General features: G+C 32.7%; 1 protein-coding gene across 2 annotated transcripts; it reads left to right on the plus strand.

Moving 5' to 3' along the window:
• Positions 1-14,089: 14,089 nt before the first annotated feature.
• On the plus strand, positions 14,090-16,536 carry LOC109337172 (ethylene-responsive transcription factor ERF053-like). 2 transcript variants are annotated; one of them, XM_019574088.1, is made up of 2 exons: positions 14,090-15,617; positions 15,648-16,536. In XM_019574088.1, exons 1-2 carry the CDS (start codon positions 14,592-14,594, stop codon positions 15,930-15,932), a joined length of 1,311 nt encoding a protein of 436 aa, XP_019429633.1. In that variant the 5' UTR covers positions 14,090-14,591; the 3' UTR covers positions 15,933-16,536. The 2 variants fall into 2 exon arrangements, with proteins under 2 accessions (XP_019429633.1, XP_019429632.1); XM_019574087.1 differs by having other exon boundaries at positions 14,091-16,536.

Genomic DNA, 16,536 nt, shown 5'->3' on the forward strand with positions numbered 1-16,536 from the left:
ATTTATGGCAACACGGGTGCCTCAGCAAATCCCTGAATCGTTTTGGCAGCACGGGTGCCTTAGCAAATCCCTGAATCGTTTTGGCAGCATGGGTGCCCCAACAAATCCATGAATCGTTTTGGCAGCACGGGTGCCTCAGCAAATCCCTGAATCGTTTTGGCAGCATGGATGCCTCAGCAAATCCCTGAATCATTTTGGTCGCATGGGTGCCTCAACAAATCCCTAGTTCATCATGGCAAATGCGGGAATTGCCTCAACAAATCCCTGCTCCACCAGCAGAGCATCGATCTGCTTCATCAAATTCGGTACCTGTCCTAATGGCCTTTTTCTGAGCCTTAACAAAATTAGTATTCATTTCTTTGTCTATTACTTATCATGACAACTCCTCACAACAGATAAAGAGGGACAGCTGTGAATACCCAATTTTGTCCAGGCCAAAAATACTTGAAAAAAACCAAATTTTCATTAAATATTTTTGATACAAATTTCATCAACTCAAATATATATTTTATGTGAATCCGATTAGATTCCATGAATTGATTTTTGTTAGAAAATGGGGTAATCAAATCAAATAAATAAATTCATTAGCACTTAATGAGTTTTATTTCAATTGATTCTAAAGAAAATTATTTCCAGCAAATAAAGAGATAAATGAAATATGAATATTTAATGAATGATCCATCATAATGACATATATTTAATCCATTTTTCGTAGATTTGAATTTTGAAAGATTTGGGTGTTGATTGATTATTTTGCAATTTGGCCATGTGCTGGAATTAAATACATTGATTAAGTATGAAAATTTGGCTATTAAAACTTGCATTTAAGTGTGATAAAAATCAGAGTGGGAATTAGAAAAAAATCATAATCCCTTAGTGTTCTCCTAGGAATTAATTGGTGTTCATATGGCTTTGGATATAAATAGATGATGTTTTCCCCTTAAGAGGACGGGGGAGAAAAAGCAAAAAATGTTCATACCATTTTTTCTTTCCTAACGGATCCACAATCCTCTAAACATCATCTTCCATACACAAAATCTCTCATCTACAACAATCACAAAATCTCTCATCCACACCAACATCAAAATCTCCTATACAATCAAACATAACAAATTCATTCATCAATCATTTTTTACTCTCAACATTACCTTTCATACAACAATCCAAAATCATCCCACCAAAAATCGCACCACCAAAAACAATAATCATCATCTAACATTGCCAAAATTCGTATATTGTCATCGAGTCTTGGGAATAATTGTTGAGTCATTGGAATCACACAGGCTCAATGCATACATGGACGTGTTGAGTTAGTCTAAACATTCTCTTGGACTGTGGATCTTTATTCTCAATTAAAAGATGTTGATTCATGTGTCCAGGTAAGTCCAATTTCTTAAATCTATCTTTCTTTCTTTTTTTGTTCATCACCTCTACTCTGTTTCATTTACATGTGTAATAAATTTGATAATGATATGTCATATAATTATTGTATTTGTAAAAAATATTGAAACCACATTTCCACAATTTTAAGATATGAGATGCGGTATCGGACGTAAGGGCTATGCTTCGCTCATATTAAAAAACGGTCTTTTTTAATATAAAAAAAATGTAATTTCTTAACTAAGTTTTAATATGAGATGCGGTATTGGACATAAGGGCTATACTTTACTCATTTTAAAAAATAATAGTTTAAATTTTAATTTTTTATAAAAGAAATAAAATCAACCCAACAAATAAATTTTTTCTACCTAAAGAACTACGTAAGCCTTGATTCCCTTAATAGGGATACGTAGGACCGAGGTCATTCTTGTCATGCACAATAATAAAAACAAATTTTTTTTCATAATAATTAATTAATTAATCACACAATTAAAAAAATTGATAATAACACAATTAATAACCCATGCAATATAATAGGGTACCGTTCAAACAGGCAACTAGGGTGCTAATACCTTCCCTAGGGTGTAACCGACTCTCGAACCTGGATATCAAAGTCCAAGGCCCAATGTGATTGGGCCAAAAGATTTTTCTACATTTTTTAACTGAAAAAAATGTAGTGGCGACTCTAATAAAGTCGTGCAGCCGAAAATCCGATGCGCGACACATGGGAAAATTATAAATTCAAATTTTAGAAATACTCTATTTGATTACAAGACTATCACTACACGCATTCATCATTCTCATGCTCTAATATCCATCTTTTTATGGAACAAGTGAACGGAGCAGTTGATTCTAGTGTAATTATTACTTGACCACCTCACACACGTGCTTGAGCCCCATTAGCTAAATTGTGATAATCTTTAATTTTCTTTAGTAATGCTTTCTTCTTCTTCAATAAGATGATATAATCAAATAAACTTATATAGTGTTCTACTCTTCATGCTAAATGTATTTTAGAAAGCTTGAGGACATAAACTTTTGTTTCAATTTTCAGTATGCTCTATGCTTGGAATACTTCCAAAATGACTAAGACTCCTCTCTAGAATGGTAGAGGAAAGTACTATAAAAATCAAAGAAAAAATAAAATTTAATAGCATTCTTATCATTTTAATTTATGGTGGGATTACACTTTTAATTTTAAAACTAAAAGAAAAGAAATTCTAGTACATGTTATTCATTCCAAAAAGTGAGTTGACTTGGACTATTTTTTTATGCTCTTGCCCACCAATAGCGATGACTCATTCATCATGATAAGTGAGTTTGCCGATAACAATGGTGCTCTAAAATGGCCAACATATTTTTTACTATCCGAGTGCCTGCCATTAAATTTTTATATTACTAATCATAATAGGACAATATTAAATCAGAAATAATTAAAGACGGCGAAATGTAAAGCTGGTGGATAATTTTAAATATGTGTTATAAAATAATAGCATTGTACTTGGATAAGGTAATATAATCAATTAAACTAATTGTAATACTCTTCATGATAAATGTATTTTAGAAAGGTTGAACACGGAAACTTTTGTCTCTATTTTAAATATATGCGCCATCTTGGGAGCACTTCCAATGCATAAGGGAGTTGACTTTAACTCTTTTATTATATTCTTCCCCACCAATAGCCATGAATTTCTTCTATACCCAATAATGAAAAAGATTATGGGAATATTATGTGTGTTTTTCATTATTGTGTTCTGTTATTAGAGTTAGGGTTGACAAAATTTATTATGTTATGTGTTGTTAGGATTTGTGTTTAAAAAATTAAATCCTAAAACTAATAATATAACTCCTACAAGTTAAAAAAATCAAAAACTCTCCGGTTGCCGATTTAGGGGATAGAAAAAAAATAAAAAGTATAAAACTCCCCCTTGACGATTTAGGGGGGAGTTTGAAAAAAAAAATATATTCTAATAAAACTCCCTCCCCAGTGCCGATTTTGGGGGAGGAGAGAAAAAAAAAATATAGAAATCGGCAATTCCATTGCCAATTTATGTAAAGTTATACTAGTTCTGTAATTTTTTTAAAAGGTGCACCAAAACCGTAACTTTTCGGTCAAGGTGCACCACATGTGTAAATTTTCCTAATATAATGTTTTGTTATATCTTTACGATAATCAGAAAATTGAGAATTTCATTTCTGGAAGCGACACTTGTTAAGGGAGTGGTCATACACATAAGAAGAATTAATTTCTTACGCAAAGGAATGAGAGAATACTCTTAATTTTTTATAATACAAAAAAAAATGGATAAACATGTATGATATGACCTCCAATATTTGAATCGAAGTCCACTCTATCATTATACAATGCACATAGCGCTGGCCTTGGAGCTTCTGTATCTCCATGAAGTGTTAGACATGTCAAAGAAAGTGCTCATATTTGATTTCACAACTCTAAGGTAAGCAAGAGAATAATGCAAAATCAATGGTTTCAATCAATTAATCAATCACATTCAGATTATTGGTTTCAATCAATTAATCAATCACATTCAGATTATTGGTACTGAATTAATGAAATTAAAACGTAATTAACCATATGTCTTGTCTTAAAAGGGTTTGAACTTTGAAGTGCTTCCTAAAAGTTGGACACGTGACTATTTTTATTCTATAAGGTTTTATCTAAAAAACTATTTAAAAAGATATTCAAACAATTAATAATGCAGTAATAAGCAGAAGCTACATTAGACTATTTAAAACTAACGATTTATATGAAATTGAAACCACTGATTTCACACCATACAATTAACCATTTACTGGGTTTCCATCTCTATAGCAACATATTAATCTTGGTTGTGTTCCTAAATTAGTGTAGAGAAGGACAAAGAAGTGAAGTAGGTGAATTGTGTTTAATTAATTGTTAGGTTAAAGATAGAGACCTCAAAGTTAGCCACAGGAGATGGAAACCGCATCTTCATTTGTTTCCACATCGTATTGTATTTGTGTCATATAGATATAGATATTTAATGGACCCACAATGCAGGAATTATGCCACGTGTCCATTAAATAAAGACAGTGTCTTTCTTATGATAAGATGAGCATGGTTGTTGTCCTGGAACCTTGATATTAATAATATGTAGGGTTTTGTGTACTGATCATTGATACAAGAAAGGATAAAATATAATAAAAGACTAAAACTATACTTTTTATGGGAAAAAACTATCATTTTTTTTATATTTTAATTTCACCATCTCTTAATAAGAACATACTTTTTAAGGGGTGTTTGGATTGGGTTTTGGACGATGAACCACACCTTCAATTCATTTTTTACATCAATAGTCACACTTGCTTGATCCTTATGCCCCAAGAATCACGGGATTCTCATTAAATATGGGTACAACCCTACCAAAAGTCTACAATTTAATGACCTTCAAGTAAGATTGTGTAAAAACTCTTAAGCTCTATGGTTGCACACATTATTTTATTGACACGGTTGGAGTTATCCTGTTGAGGTCCCTTCTGTTGGGAATATATTGCGATATTTTCCTTATGTACATGTCAAAAGTTTATTGTTAAGAATAAATTATTTTTGAGGAAAAGAATATATACACTAACAGCATAAAAGTTTTATACATTGTCATTATATCATTTGATATTCATATTTGATCATCAAACTTTTTTCTTACAAGTAATATAAACGAATAATAAATAATGCAATGATTGTGTATAAATTTTTATACTAGTAATAAATTGATATAATACTCATTGATTTTTTATACAGGTTATAACTCAACGAGCCATAAGGGTATTATTAGCATAGTGGTAAACGAATATTATAGCTCCGGAGGAGAACCAATTAATGTTGATTCCTAGTAAGAATACTAGTTGATAGGGCAAGTCTAGCCAGGCCCAAAGAATTAGTCTTCTACCATGATAATAGGGCGAGAGAATATCCACATGAAGAAACATTGTTTGTGAAAACTTAAAACTAGTCAACCCAACAAAAGAGTAGAAAAGTCAACCGACAAATACATAAAAAGTCAACCCAACATAAAGAATGTATATGAATATCATTTAATTGTCCTTATTCAACTAATTCATCACTCACCTGCCAACCCAATTGGATGTGAGGAATTTGCATGAGAGTTTAGAATAACCTTGTCTCTCATACTCTATTGAATATTGGTAATGAAAAGATTTTCTTATAGCTTAGCAAAACAGAAGTGAGTAGAGATCATTTTGAAGAAAGAGAGTGTTTGTATCCAAGTAAAAGAAGTGGTTATGGTGAAACTAATATTAATGTTGTTTTCCTTTGGCCACATAATTTTCAAGAGTTTTGACTATAAATAGGAGTGCTTCAAACTATTGTAAGACACGCCAAATACTTAACTTCGTGTATACTCTCTTTTCTTGCTCTATTATTGTTCTAATTTGTGATGAATATTTGAGTGTTTGAGAAATACTTGAGTGAGAGTGAAATTAGGTGTACTTAGATTTTAGGAAATGAGTAAAATACTTGTAATTCTCTTTTATCATAATGGAATAATTCTTGTTGCTATTCAGCCATGAACGTAGACAAATTGTCGAACCACATTAAACTATTGGTGTCATTTTCTCTACTTTATTTTCTCCATAGGTCTTCTGCACTAACAAACTGGTATTAGAGCCGATGGTTCGGTCGGGACATGGTGGACTTAGGTGGAGCGGACCGGAAAGTGTGTGGTACCCACACTTGAGAGAGAGATTGTTGGATTTATTCAAGTATGAAATCCCATATTGGATATACGGGGGAGAGGGAGTGAAAGAGTTTATAAGTAGGAAAAACTCATAGAACTAATGTCTAAGGCCTTGTTTGAGAGTGAGGTTTTGGAGGGGAATGGAAGGAAAGGGATGGCTTTGGAAGGAGTTGGATCAATGAGAAGAGAAGTTTCTGAAGGGTTCAAACCCTCCATATCACTATATGTCTATTTTCAAAGTTCCCCCAATTTGGGATTTTTGAAGATAAAATATCAAAATAACTAAATATGTTTAGTAATAATATATATACATATTATTGTTCATTTCTCATTATTAATTACATTTTAATGGAAAATAAAAAAATATTCTTACATTATCATTTGTTTACTCTCTTTCATCTAAATTTCATCATCACAAACAAGGGAGATGGTTTCCTTCATTTTCTCTTCCCTTCCTCCCTCTTCCTAACCCTTTGATCCATCCCCTTCTCTTTCCCTTTTAACTCCCAAACAAAGCCTTAAAGTTTTTGTTCAAGACGTGGTGTCTCACTTATTGTTTTTCACTCTTCTCATACCCTAATAACAACAGAACTCCCCAATAGTTGGAGATTTCTCGTTGCAGTCTGATCCAACACATCCTTTATATTACAAGTTCATCATATACATTATGATAACATATTTTACTTAAAATGTTAGTGAGACCATGACTCCCTTCAATTATAATCATGATCGGCTAAAGTATATGTCTTATTGAGCCTCTCTTACCATTTTAGTCCTCAATTGATAATTTATTTTGCTTGCATGAACTATAATTTAATTTCTAGTACACGTTGATCATAAGTAAGACTTACACGAATACACCAAATAAAGTTAACCATATATTACATTCATTCAAAGACAGTAAAATTATTGTTAAAGTTACTTTGATTAATAAAAGAGAAAAAAATGTATACAATAATAGTATAACAATTTTATATATTTTTTATCTATCATTTATTATTATTTTTTAATTATTTTTTTTTTTAAAACATGATACAAATAAATAATAAATAATATAATAATTCTACATAAATTTTTACATTGAGAATGCAATCTAATAACTAATCATGTTTATTTCCATTGGGCATACATACGTTCCAAGTTAGAGTTGGATCGGATACAAAGTGGCAGGCTGGCAGCTATTCACTCAACATCAAGGCTCTGATATTTTATGGAGATATTTCAGACTTTGAACAGAAACAATAAATGTAGTGTTATGATAAATATGAAAATATTAATAATATATTATTTTATAAAATTAGCCTATAAATTAAAGTATAACAAATATATATTACTTTTTTTATAATAAAGGAGAATTTAATGGAGAATAAAATGGAACAAAAATCTATTATCCAAAATTATATTTTCAAACTTTGTCACGTACCAATAAACACATATTATATCAGTTAAAAAATAAATATTTATTATTATTCTAGTTTTTTACTATAATTAGTGTAAGAGAAACTTTGGAACATAATCAGAATGAAGATCTTTATTCAATTTTAGTTGAGATTCTCATATATATTAGATAATCCTCTAATATAAGAATATGAGGTTTAAATTTATTTGATTAAGTAAAAATAACTTAAAATATAAGTTATTGAAAAACTTTTTAAATAATACATTGTTATCATTTCATCTTGGATCCTCAAGTCCCTGAAAAAATCCAAATTCCAATAAACTGATGGAGGTTCAATGTGGATCACCGACACGTGCCTATTTCCACCGACCTATTATGAAAAACAATGTTATGTTGTTGACTTTGAAACCACAAGCACATCATCTAAATATCTAAAACTGCAAAAGCGGTTTTAATGTTTGAATTCTTCCCATTTTGCACCGAAAGTGAAAGCGAGTGACTGATACGTGGCTCATTTGCCTCACACAAATTTTCATTGCTTCCCTCTGATTTGGATTTTGGAGTGCTTATTTATATTTTAAATTCCTCTTTGTCCCACATGAAACGCCACTATCGTAAGAAATTACATTCGAAATATGTACTTGGCATTTCTCAACTTCTAGTTCATTTTTCTAAATTATTAGTATAGCTGGATGAAACCATGACCAGACATTTTGCAATCTTGAAGAAAGTGATTGACCAATTCAAAACCCACAACGCTTTGATTGAATTTTGTTGTTGTCAGGAAGCACGCAGAGATAATTAATACCGAAAGTAACACAGATTTCTGATTATGTATACCATATCAAGTTTTTGGATAGAGTTTGGATTTCTACATGCTTGGGGTTTGATTTTGTTGCTTTAATAAAATCTTACTTTATTTGGAGAGTTGGTTTATATATGTATTTTAGGGGAAATTAGGAGTAATTTGATTCTTTAAATAAATAAAAGATATGTAAATTTCATGTCTACTTGAAGTTTCATGTGACTTTATAAATATTTTGTGTCATGGCATTGCTGGAATAATGTTAGTGAGAAACTTGAGGTGGTTATACATTGTTTAATGTTAAAAAATTGAATAGTATCAATAAGTTAAGGTCTTAATTTCATAATAAGGTGTAGTAAAAGAGAAGGAGGTTACCTAAAAAAATATGATTTTTATGTTTTCCACATGTATCCTCGTATTGGAAGTAATCATGTCCAAGCCGAGAATATTCACAGGTATATGGAGCTAACTCTCTCAGCGGTTATTTTTTCCATCTACGAGACTCGAACCCGATACTTTACTTAAAGAGAATCAAGCATGTATCATTTGAACCAACATCTGTTAATCCTAAAAGAGATGTTTAAAGATATAAGTATATGCCTATATGGTTTGTTTTAGGTTTAAATTAGTTTTATTTGATTAAGTAATTAAGTTTGGATTTGCTTTATAATTATGCTAATTATTACATGGTTTTGTATTCTTGAATACATTCTTTACACACTACAAATATATTATCTTTTTTATTTATTTAATACTATATTAAACAAGGTGGAACTGTAGGAAAAATAATTTTTAATAGAGAGATTTTAATTTGGTGGGAGACTTTATACTTTATACATGCATAATGCATATTAAAGATGATTAACACTATCATCATATATAACCAAAATCTTTCATGTCAAATCATTATGAAGAATATAGATAAAACTAGAGCGGAAGCGTATCTTAATGTATTCATTAAGAATATGATGCATGATCTTTATATCATTATATATCCACTAACTCCCTGACTTTTGTCCTTGTATGCAAATGCATGTTCATAGTATAAAACATGTAAGTTCTTTGGCCTTCTAATTATAGACAAACCTTAGTCTTAGTTTTTCTTCTAATGAGATGAAAATAATGAACTCTCATGTTGTGGTTCATATTGTTGTATATTATGTTGCCTTTAATTGGGGACCATAACCCTTATTTATAAGACATGCATTCCCTTTCATATGGGTGATGTCTTTTCAATTTTTTTTTTATTTTGTATTTCTTATTTTTGCTCATCACAAAACTATAAATAAGAGTTTAGGTATCTACACAATAATTTACCTGACAATTATGTTTATAGTTATATACCTTACTTGATGTAGATCACTTTAATTTGACTACTTAAAATAATGACCCTAAAACACATTTAAATATTACATGTGTGGCCAAAATTTTCTAACATAAATATGTTAAATCGTCTATTAGAGGTCTATTACCTAACTTATAATAGATTAGATTTTTTGTAAACAATTCAGGTTATTGAGTCTAACACAGAGGTCTACTTAATTATACTATATAATAATTGTAGATCCAATTTTCTATTAGAAATTAGCTCTATGAGCTATTATGGTCCGATTTTCTATTGGAATATTATGACTATAATATTTATAATATACTTTTTTAATATAATTAATTTATTATATATGAGATTTTAATATGGAAAAACATTTACAAAAATATAATGAATTGTTCAGTGTTAGATAAACATATTTGTTAGTTTATTTAAGTGTATGCTTGTTGAACTATTTAAAGGCCTTAAGCATAAGATTCCTTTAAATAGGTTAAAAACAATTAAATAAATCATAGTCAAACTTCTATATAATATATAAGTTGGATGTTGAGTTTATTCAACTGTAAAGTTTCACGTTAGATAAGCGGAGAGAAGTGAAAAAGTTTATAAGAAGGAAAGGCCCATGAAACTAATGCCTTAAGGTTTTGGTTCAAGACGTGGTGTCTCATTTGTGACTCTTCACTCTTCACATACCCATGTAACAATGGAACTCCCCGGTGGTTGGAGGCTCCCCGGTCGCAGTCTGGTCCAACAAGTGGTATCAGAGCCGATAGTTCGGCTGGGACATGGTAGACTTAAGGGAGAGCGGACCGGAAAGTGTGTGGTACCCACACTTGAGGGAGAGATTGTTGGGTTTATAAGAAGTCTTGCATTGGATATGCGGGGAGGAGTGAAAAAATTTATAAGAAGGAAAAACTCATGGAGCTAATGCCTTAAGGTTTTGGTTCAAGACGTCTTCACTCTTCCCATACCTATGTAATAATGGAACTCCCCGGTGGTTGGAAGCTCCCCTATCCAACATTGGACTTATTTAAAATATATTTTGACATACAATAACCTATTATCATCCTTATCCTTAGTTGTAAGTACCATTACGAGTTTATCCTCTTTAGGTGGAAGTACATGGAACTCATCCTATGAATGATTATATAATATGTTAAGCATTTTTCTGGGGCCCATCTCCTGGATTCTCAAATGAGGGGAGATTTTCTTAAATTATTTAATTTAAAAATATATAAAATATAACATTGAAAATGTATATTTGTCATGTATCATGATTTAAACTTTTTATAGATCTCTTACTTGAGAGGATTTGGACCATTTTTCTAATCCACTCTCAGTTTTGTTTTGCTCAATCCATGGTTGCCTTCAATTAGCTCTGGTTGATCTCCTTTTTTTGTATGCCTCTTATCAGTTATATTTGATTCTATCTCTATCTATAATCAATTCCGTCTAATCTTGTTATCGTCTTTGATCAGTTTCATCTAATCCCATTATTGCCTCCTATCAATTCCTTCTAATCTCGTCATTGTGGTCAATTAATTCCTTGACATATGTCATATACAACTGTTAACTAATCTCGTCCTTCTGTTTAATGCTGCTGAAAATGATGCCAAAATATTAAAAAATGACAATGAATTATTTTATTTACTAGCTACAAGTATTTTGATAATATCTTAGAAGCAATCATGCTGAAGGCTCAATCCTTTAATTTAATAGAATTTGGTAAGAGTGGATTAATTACTATTACATCTATGGTGTTTGCTCTTATGAAAACAACAGTAAAAAATAAATAAGAATGAAAATTGAACAAAAAAGGATATCATTGGTGGGATATACAATTTCTATAAGAAAAAAATAATATAATTAGGACCATAGAAATCATATATTATAAAAATGAGTTACCATAAAAATGAAAAGTGAAATCCCAGTCAACAGACACAATTTTGGTAAGAATTGTTTTTACATACACTTTGTCCACGACCAACAATGTATTAGTCTAGTAGTGTAAGATCTTGTTAGATCTGTAGGATGACCAAAATGTTAATTGTTTGATTTCTGATAGCGACACTTTGTTGGGAGGGGCAACTCACTCTGAAAGGGATTAGTTTCTTACTCAAAAAGGTGAGGAAAAAAAACTTAGATACTAGTTGTTCCACCTCGGTCATTCGGGTATCTCAGCTGCCCGAATTGGCCTCTTTTCTAACCTACCAAGAACCAGATATGATTAGTTGAGGGGCTTAATTGGACACATCACCTTTGGTCGGGTGTACTAAGTCAGTTTTGAGATCACTCTGCCTGGCACGCCGCAAATAGTGCATTACCACACCACCTGCAAATCCCACATACCCTCTTGTCAACACGACAAGTAAATGCCTAAAATACGGCCACCAGACCTGCCACGAGCTATAAGTCAACTATGCACATGGTATGAACCTACCAAATCTACCTAACACGGAAAAACAGCATCCGACATGCCCAAATGGTCAGCCATGCCAATAGTACCCAGAACTACGTCATCTATCTCAACCACCATAAATAGAGGAGTTTCCCCAACAGAAAGTATTACTTGTCATTATTGTTCACTATTCAATTCTTACATATTTGCTCCCCAATTGTACATCTCTACTCTCTTAGTTACTTGATTATCGGAGAACCTTTTCAGGTACCTCCACCAGCCGATCCATGTCCATCTCAACCCAATTACCGATGAAGAATCCTAGCTCAACCATCTCCTAGAAGATTTGCAGTCCGACCTTCACTAGCCACAATTTCTCTGAAAAAATAATAATTTGAAAGGTTGATGACAACCCTAATTTATGAAAAACAACCTTAAATCTATCATAAAGTAAAAGGTTAAACTAAAACTTAAGAATATGGTCTGCACCGGTTAAGTAAAAAATTTAGATGCTACCTACTACATTTCACCATGTCTTGGGGGTGCACAGCCACTTAGGGCTAAGGCATTAGCTAGCTCAGAGAAAATATCTTGTGAATGTTTATACTACCAATCTCTGTTCAACACGTCATTATAGGACAAAATAACATTTATATAACTGTGTGCCTTCCAACCTCAAATATTAATGGAATCCCTCAGGTTGCAACATATGGAAAGGTGATAAAAGGATACACATCAAACCAAACAACGATTGCAATGTGACCAAAGTCGGTTGTAGAAAGGAAATTGATGAAGCAAAGACAAGCGTGTGGGCTCCTTTGTAGCCAGCCAATGAAGAAGCCTCTACCTATTCTCTCCAACTACTTGGTTATTTAATTCACAAAAGTTTGATTCAAACTCCATTATACAACTTAATAAAATGTTGGTTATATTAGTTTATTATGCAAATTATTTGATGGTTTTTGAATGCCTATTCTATCCTTTAAACTAATCCATAAATGTTTATACAATTATTAATACAATAACAACAATTATCAATATTCAAAATAAATTTAAATGATGATATAAATTGATAAACTTTAAAGATTAAATTTTTATCCTTTGAAAAATAATTAACTTGTTCTTTAGTGTGGTGTTGAGTGGTTGATTCAGGTTGTTGCCGAGCAAGATGTCTTCTAAAAGTCGCTTGACCTGAGTTTGACCTGCCGGTGGAAATATCTATAAAGGTTCTCCAACACTCAAGTCGATATATGAATGAGGAGAGATGTTAGAGAAAATAGGATGCAATAGCAATAGTAAGAGTTCAAAATATGAGAAAATAGTATCCATTCCTTATGGGATGAGTCTCCTAATTATAGTGAATGATGCATGAAATATTCTCTTATGGATGTTGTTGGCATGACAATCATATATTGGTAGTGTGATAGATGGATGAATGGATGATGTTGGTGTGGCAATCCTGTATTGACAACGTGATAGGTGGATGTTCTTGGCATGACAATCCTCTTTTGACAACGTATCCTCTATTTGACAACGTGTTAAGTGAATGGATGGAAGGTGGTGCCAATGCTAGCTCACATGATGGTGTCCAGTCAACGATGTATCTCTCCATATTGGTTGATTGATCAGAACACATCACAAAGCCTCATAAGGTACCCAATCTTCGGTCAACTTTGAGAGACTTAGCCCGGCCAAAATGAGCAACGTTTGACCACGGTGCAACATAACTTAATTGTTTAATTTTTGGTAATCATTGACTATTTTAATACAAAAGCCATACCGAGTTCCATAAATTTGTGTCCAACCAAACATATTATTAAGGGTAAAGTTTTTACTACACTTAAATTTTATTTACAATACTCAAATCTTTTGAAGGGAATCGAGTTCTTCTTTAATAAATTACTCTTGAAAATAATATATATGGCTAGATAAAAAGAAAAGTCTAATAGACTTGGATTCCGACAATACTTCTTTACAAAGATGTATAGGATATTTTCCATGTACTAATTTTACCATTTCAACCTTCTCTGCCATCATATAAAGGTCTCTCCCAACACATTTGCCACACACAACAAAATCTCCCCTGTTTGGCTGTTTCACCAACTGAGTTTCTGAGCTCACAATTTGGCACCAAAAATTCCCTTGCTGCATCATCGAACCATATATAATCGAGGACCTGGTTTATCTCTTATTCCGCTCGCTCTCTCTCCCTTGTTTTTGTTCTCTTTTTTCCCAATAGATTTAAGATGGGTACCTCCAATAAGAAGAACATAGGCTTCAGTATCCGATTCTGTTCTTAATTTGATTAGATAACATTTTCTATACTCCAAAAATTTGGTCTTTCTTTTATTCTCTGACCAAATCTGGGATCTTTTATTTCCCTTTTCAATTTTAGTTTACACTTTGATTCCAAATTTCCAATCTTTCTTCTTTGTCACATACCCCATCTTTTTTTCTATTTTTGATTTTTGTTCTTGAGAGAGCCAGCATAGATTTTTTTGGTGTGCACCAAACCGAAAACACTTACTAGTTACTAGTATTGGTTCTCGTTGATGGCTGCAGCTAAAAACAGTGCTAAATTCAGCAAGAGTGTTGTAGAAGACACTCACAACAAGGTTTGTGAAAGCCATGAGTGGGAGATTCAAAATGAAAAAAGAAAAGTTATGAATTCAAGCTTTCAAAGGCATCAATTGAAGCCAGTTTTTAACGAAGCTTCCATTTCATCATCATCGCATGAAAATAATAGGCCTTTCAAGAAGATTCGTAGCCCTGAACCCCAAATCCTAAACCAATCCTCTGTTCCTAGTTCATCCTCTTCAAAAATTGTGTTCCCTTTTGCTTTTGATGCTTCACAACATCACAATCCAATGCAAATGCAATTCCCACACCAATTCAGAACCGTAAACTCGCATATGTTTCGTGAACAATTTCAAGCAACAACAACACAAAACAATATGATATCTTTTGAATCCCAACAACGACAACAACAGAACACTGTGTATCCACCAATCATAGCAAGAGATCCTGCAATTCTTCAAGTGCCACAACAACAACAAATTCTCCAGAATTGGAGTGATGCAATGAATCTAAGTCCAAGAGGGAGAATGATGATGATGAACCACAACAACTACATGTTTGGTCCAAATGGTAGACCATTGTTTAGGCCTATAGCCCAGCCGATAAACACTACCAAGCTCTATAGAGGCGTGAGGCAACGCCATTGGGGAAAATGGGTCGCTGAGATTCGCTTACCTCGAAATAGGACTCGTCTTTGGCTAGGCACATTTGACACAGCAGAAGATGCTGCAATGGCCTACGACCGCGAGGCTTTTAAGCTGAGAGGAGAGAATGCTAGGCTAAATTTCCCTGAACACTTTCTTAATAAGGATAAAGAGACCGGTACTTCTTCGGAAACTCAACCTCCAATTTCATCAACTTCTTCTACTTCGACCTCAAGTCACAACACAACATTGCTTCCTGAACAAGTTACTGAAGTCCTTAATGTGCAGCCACCAATGCCAATTGAAGAGGCTTCGGAGAATGACTCAGGGATCGGATCGAGTGATGTTACTTTGGGTGATGAGGTGCATACAGCTGCTAGAAATTGCGAAATAGGGGAAGGTGTTTCGCAGTCTCAGGAATTGGTTTGGGGAGAAATGTCAGCATGGTTCAATGCTATTCCTGCAGGTTGGGGTCCAGGTAGTCCTGTGTGGGATGATTATGACACTAACAATAACTTTCTTTTACAATCACAGTTTCCTTTTGTTAATCCAAACCAACAAGAACTTAATTTTGGTGATGATGCTCATAGACAAGAAGATAATTCAAATGAACCAGGTTCTTCCAATTCCTCTTTTTTCATGAGGCCCTTTTTCTGGAAGGATCAGGATTGATTTTTCATCTGAAAATTGATCTTTGCAAACTCCTAGTTTGCTTCTTTCTCCAAGTGATTTCAGTTTCACTGTTTTGAGATATTCTAGTTCTTCTCTACCTTTACTTATTAGGACAATTTGGTCATTACATTCCACTTCCGTTTTTCATTTGTCCTCACTGGTTGAAGATATTTTCACCAAACAATCAGTGAACCTTGGATCCTTAATTTCATTTCCTTCAACTTCTTCTATGATACTACTTTCTGCTGTAATAAGGTTACACCTTTTTATGTGCCTTTTACAGCTTCTAGCTCATACTTCATGGGTCTTACTCTTACTTTCTTCCTATTAATTTCCCAACTTTTTTTTGTTTTTTCTTTAACTCTTTTGTACTATTTTGTTGCTTTCATTTATGTAGTAAAGGTAGATTTACATGACCAAGGAAGAAGGAGACAATTTTTGTGATTTCCTTCTCACTTGGTTCATCCATTTAAGCTTTGTTTTTAAGCTCCAAGGATGGATTTGTGTTACTTTTGTAGTTTGTGTATATTGTACAAGTTTGCATTGCTGTCATGTTATGTACCATTTTCTAGTAGTTAAACTAAATATCTCAAACTTTGCAGTA

This window comes from Lupinus angustifolius, unplaced genomic scaffold (assembly GCF_001865875.1).
Source record: "Lupinus angustifolius cultivar Tanjil unplaced genomic scaffold, LupAngTanjil_v1.0 Scaffold_2_187, whole genome shotgun sequence".
In the NCBI taxonomy this organism is placed as follows: domain Eukaryota; kingdom Viridiplantae; phylum Streptophyta; class Magnoliopsida; order Fabales; family Fabaceae; genus Lupinus; species Lupinus angustifolius.

Excerpts from the sequence above, each read along its gene's own strand:
- LOC109337172 (XM_019574087.1), top strand. The coding sequence starts at position 14,592 with ATGGCTGCAGCTAAAAACAGTGCTAAATTCAGCAAGAGTGTTGTAGAA.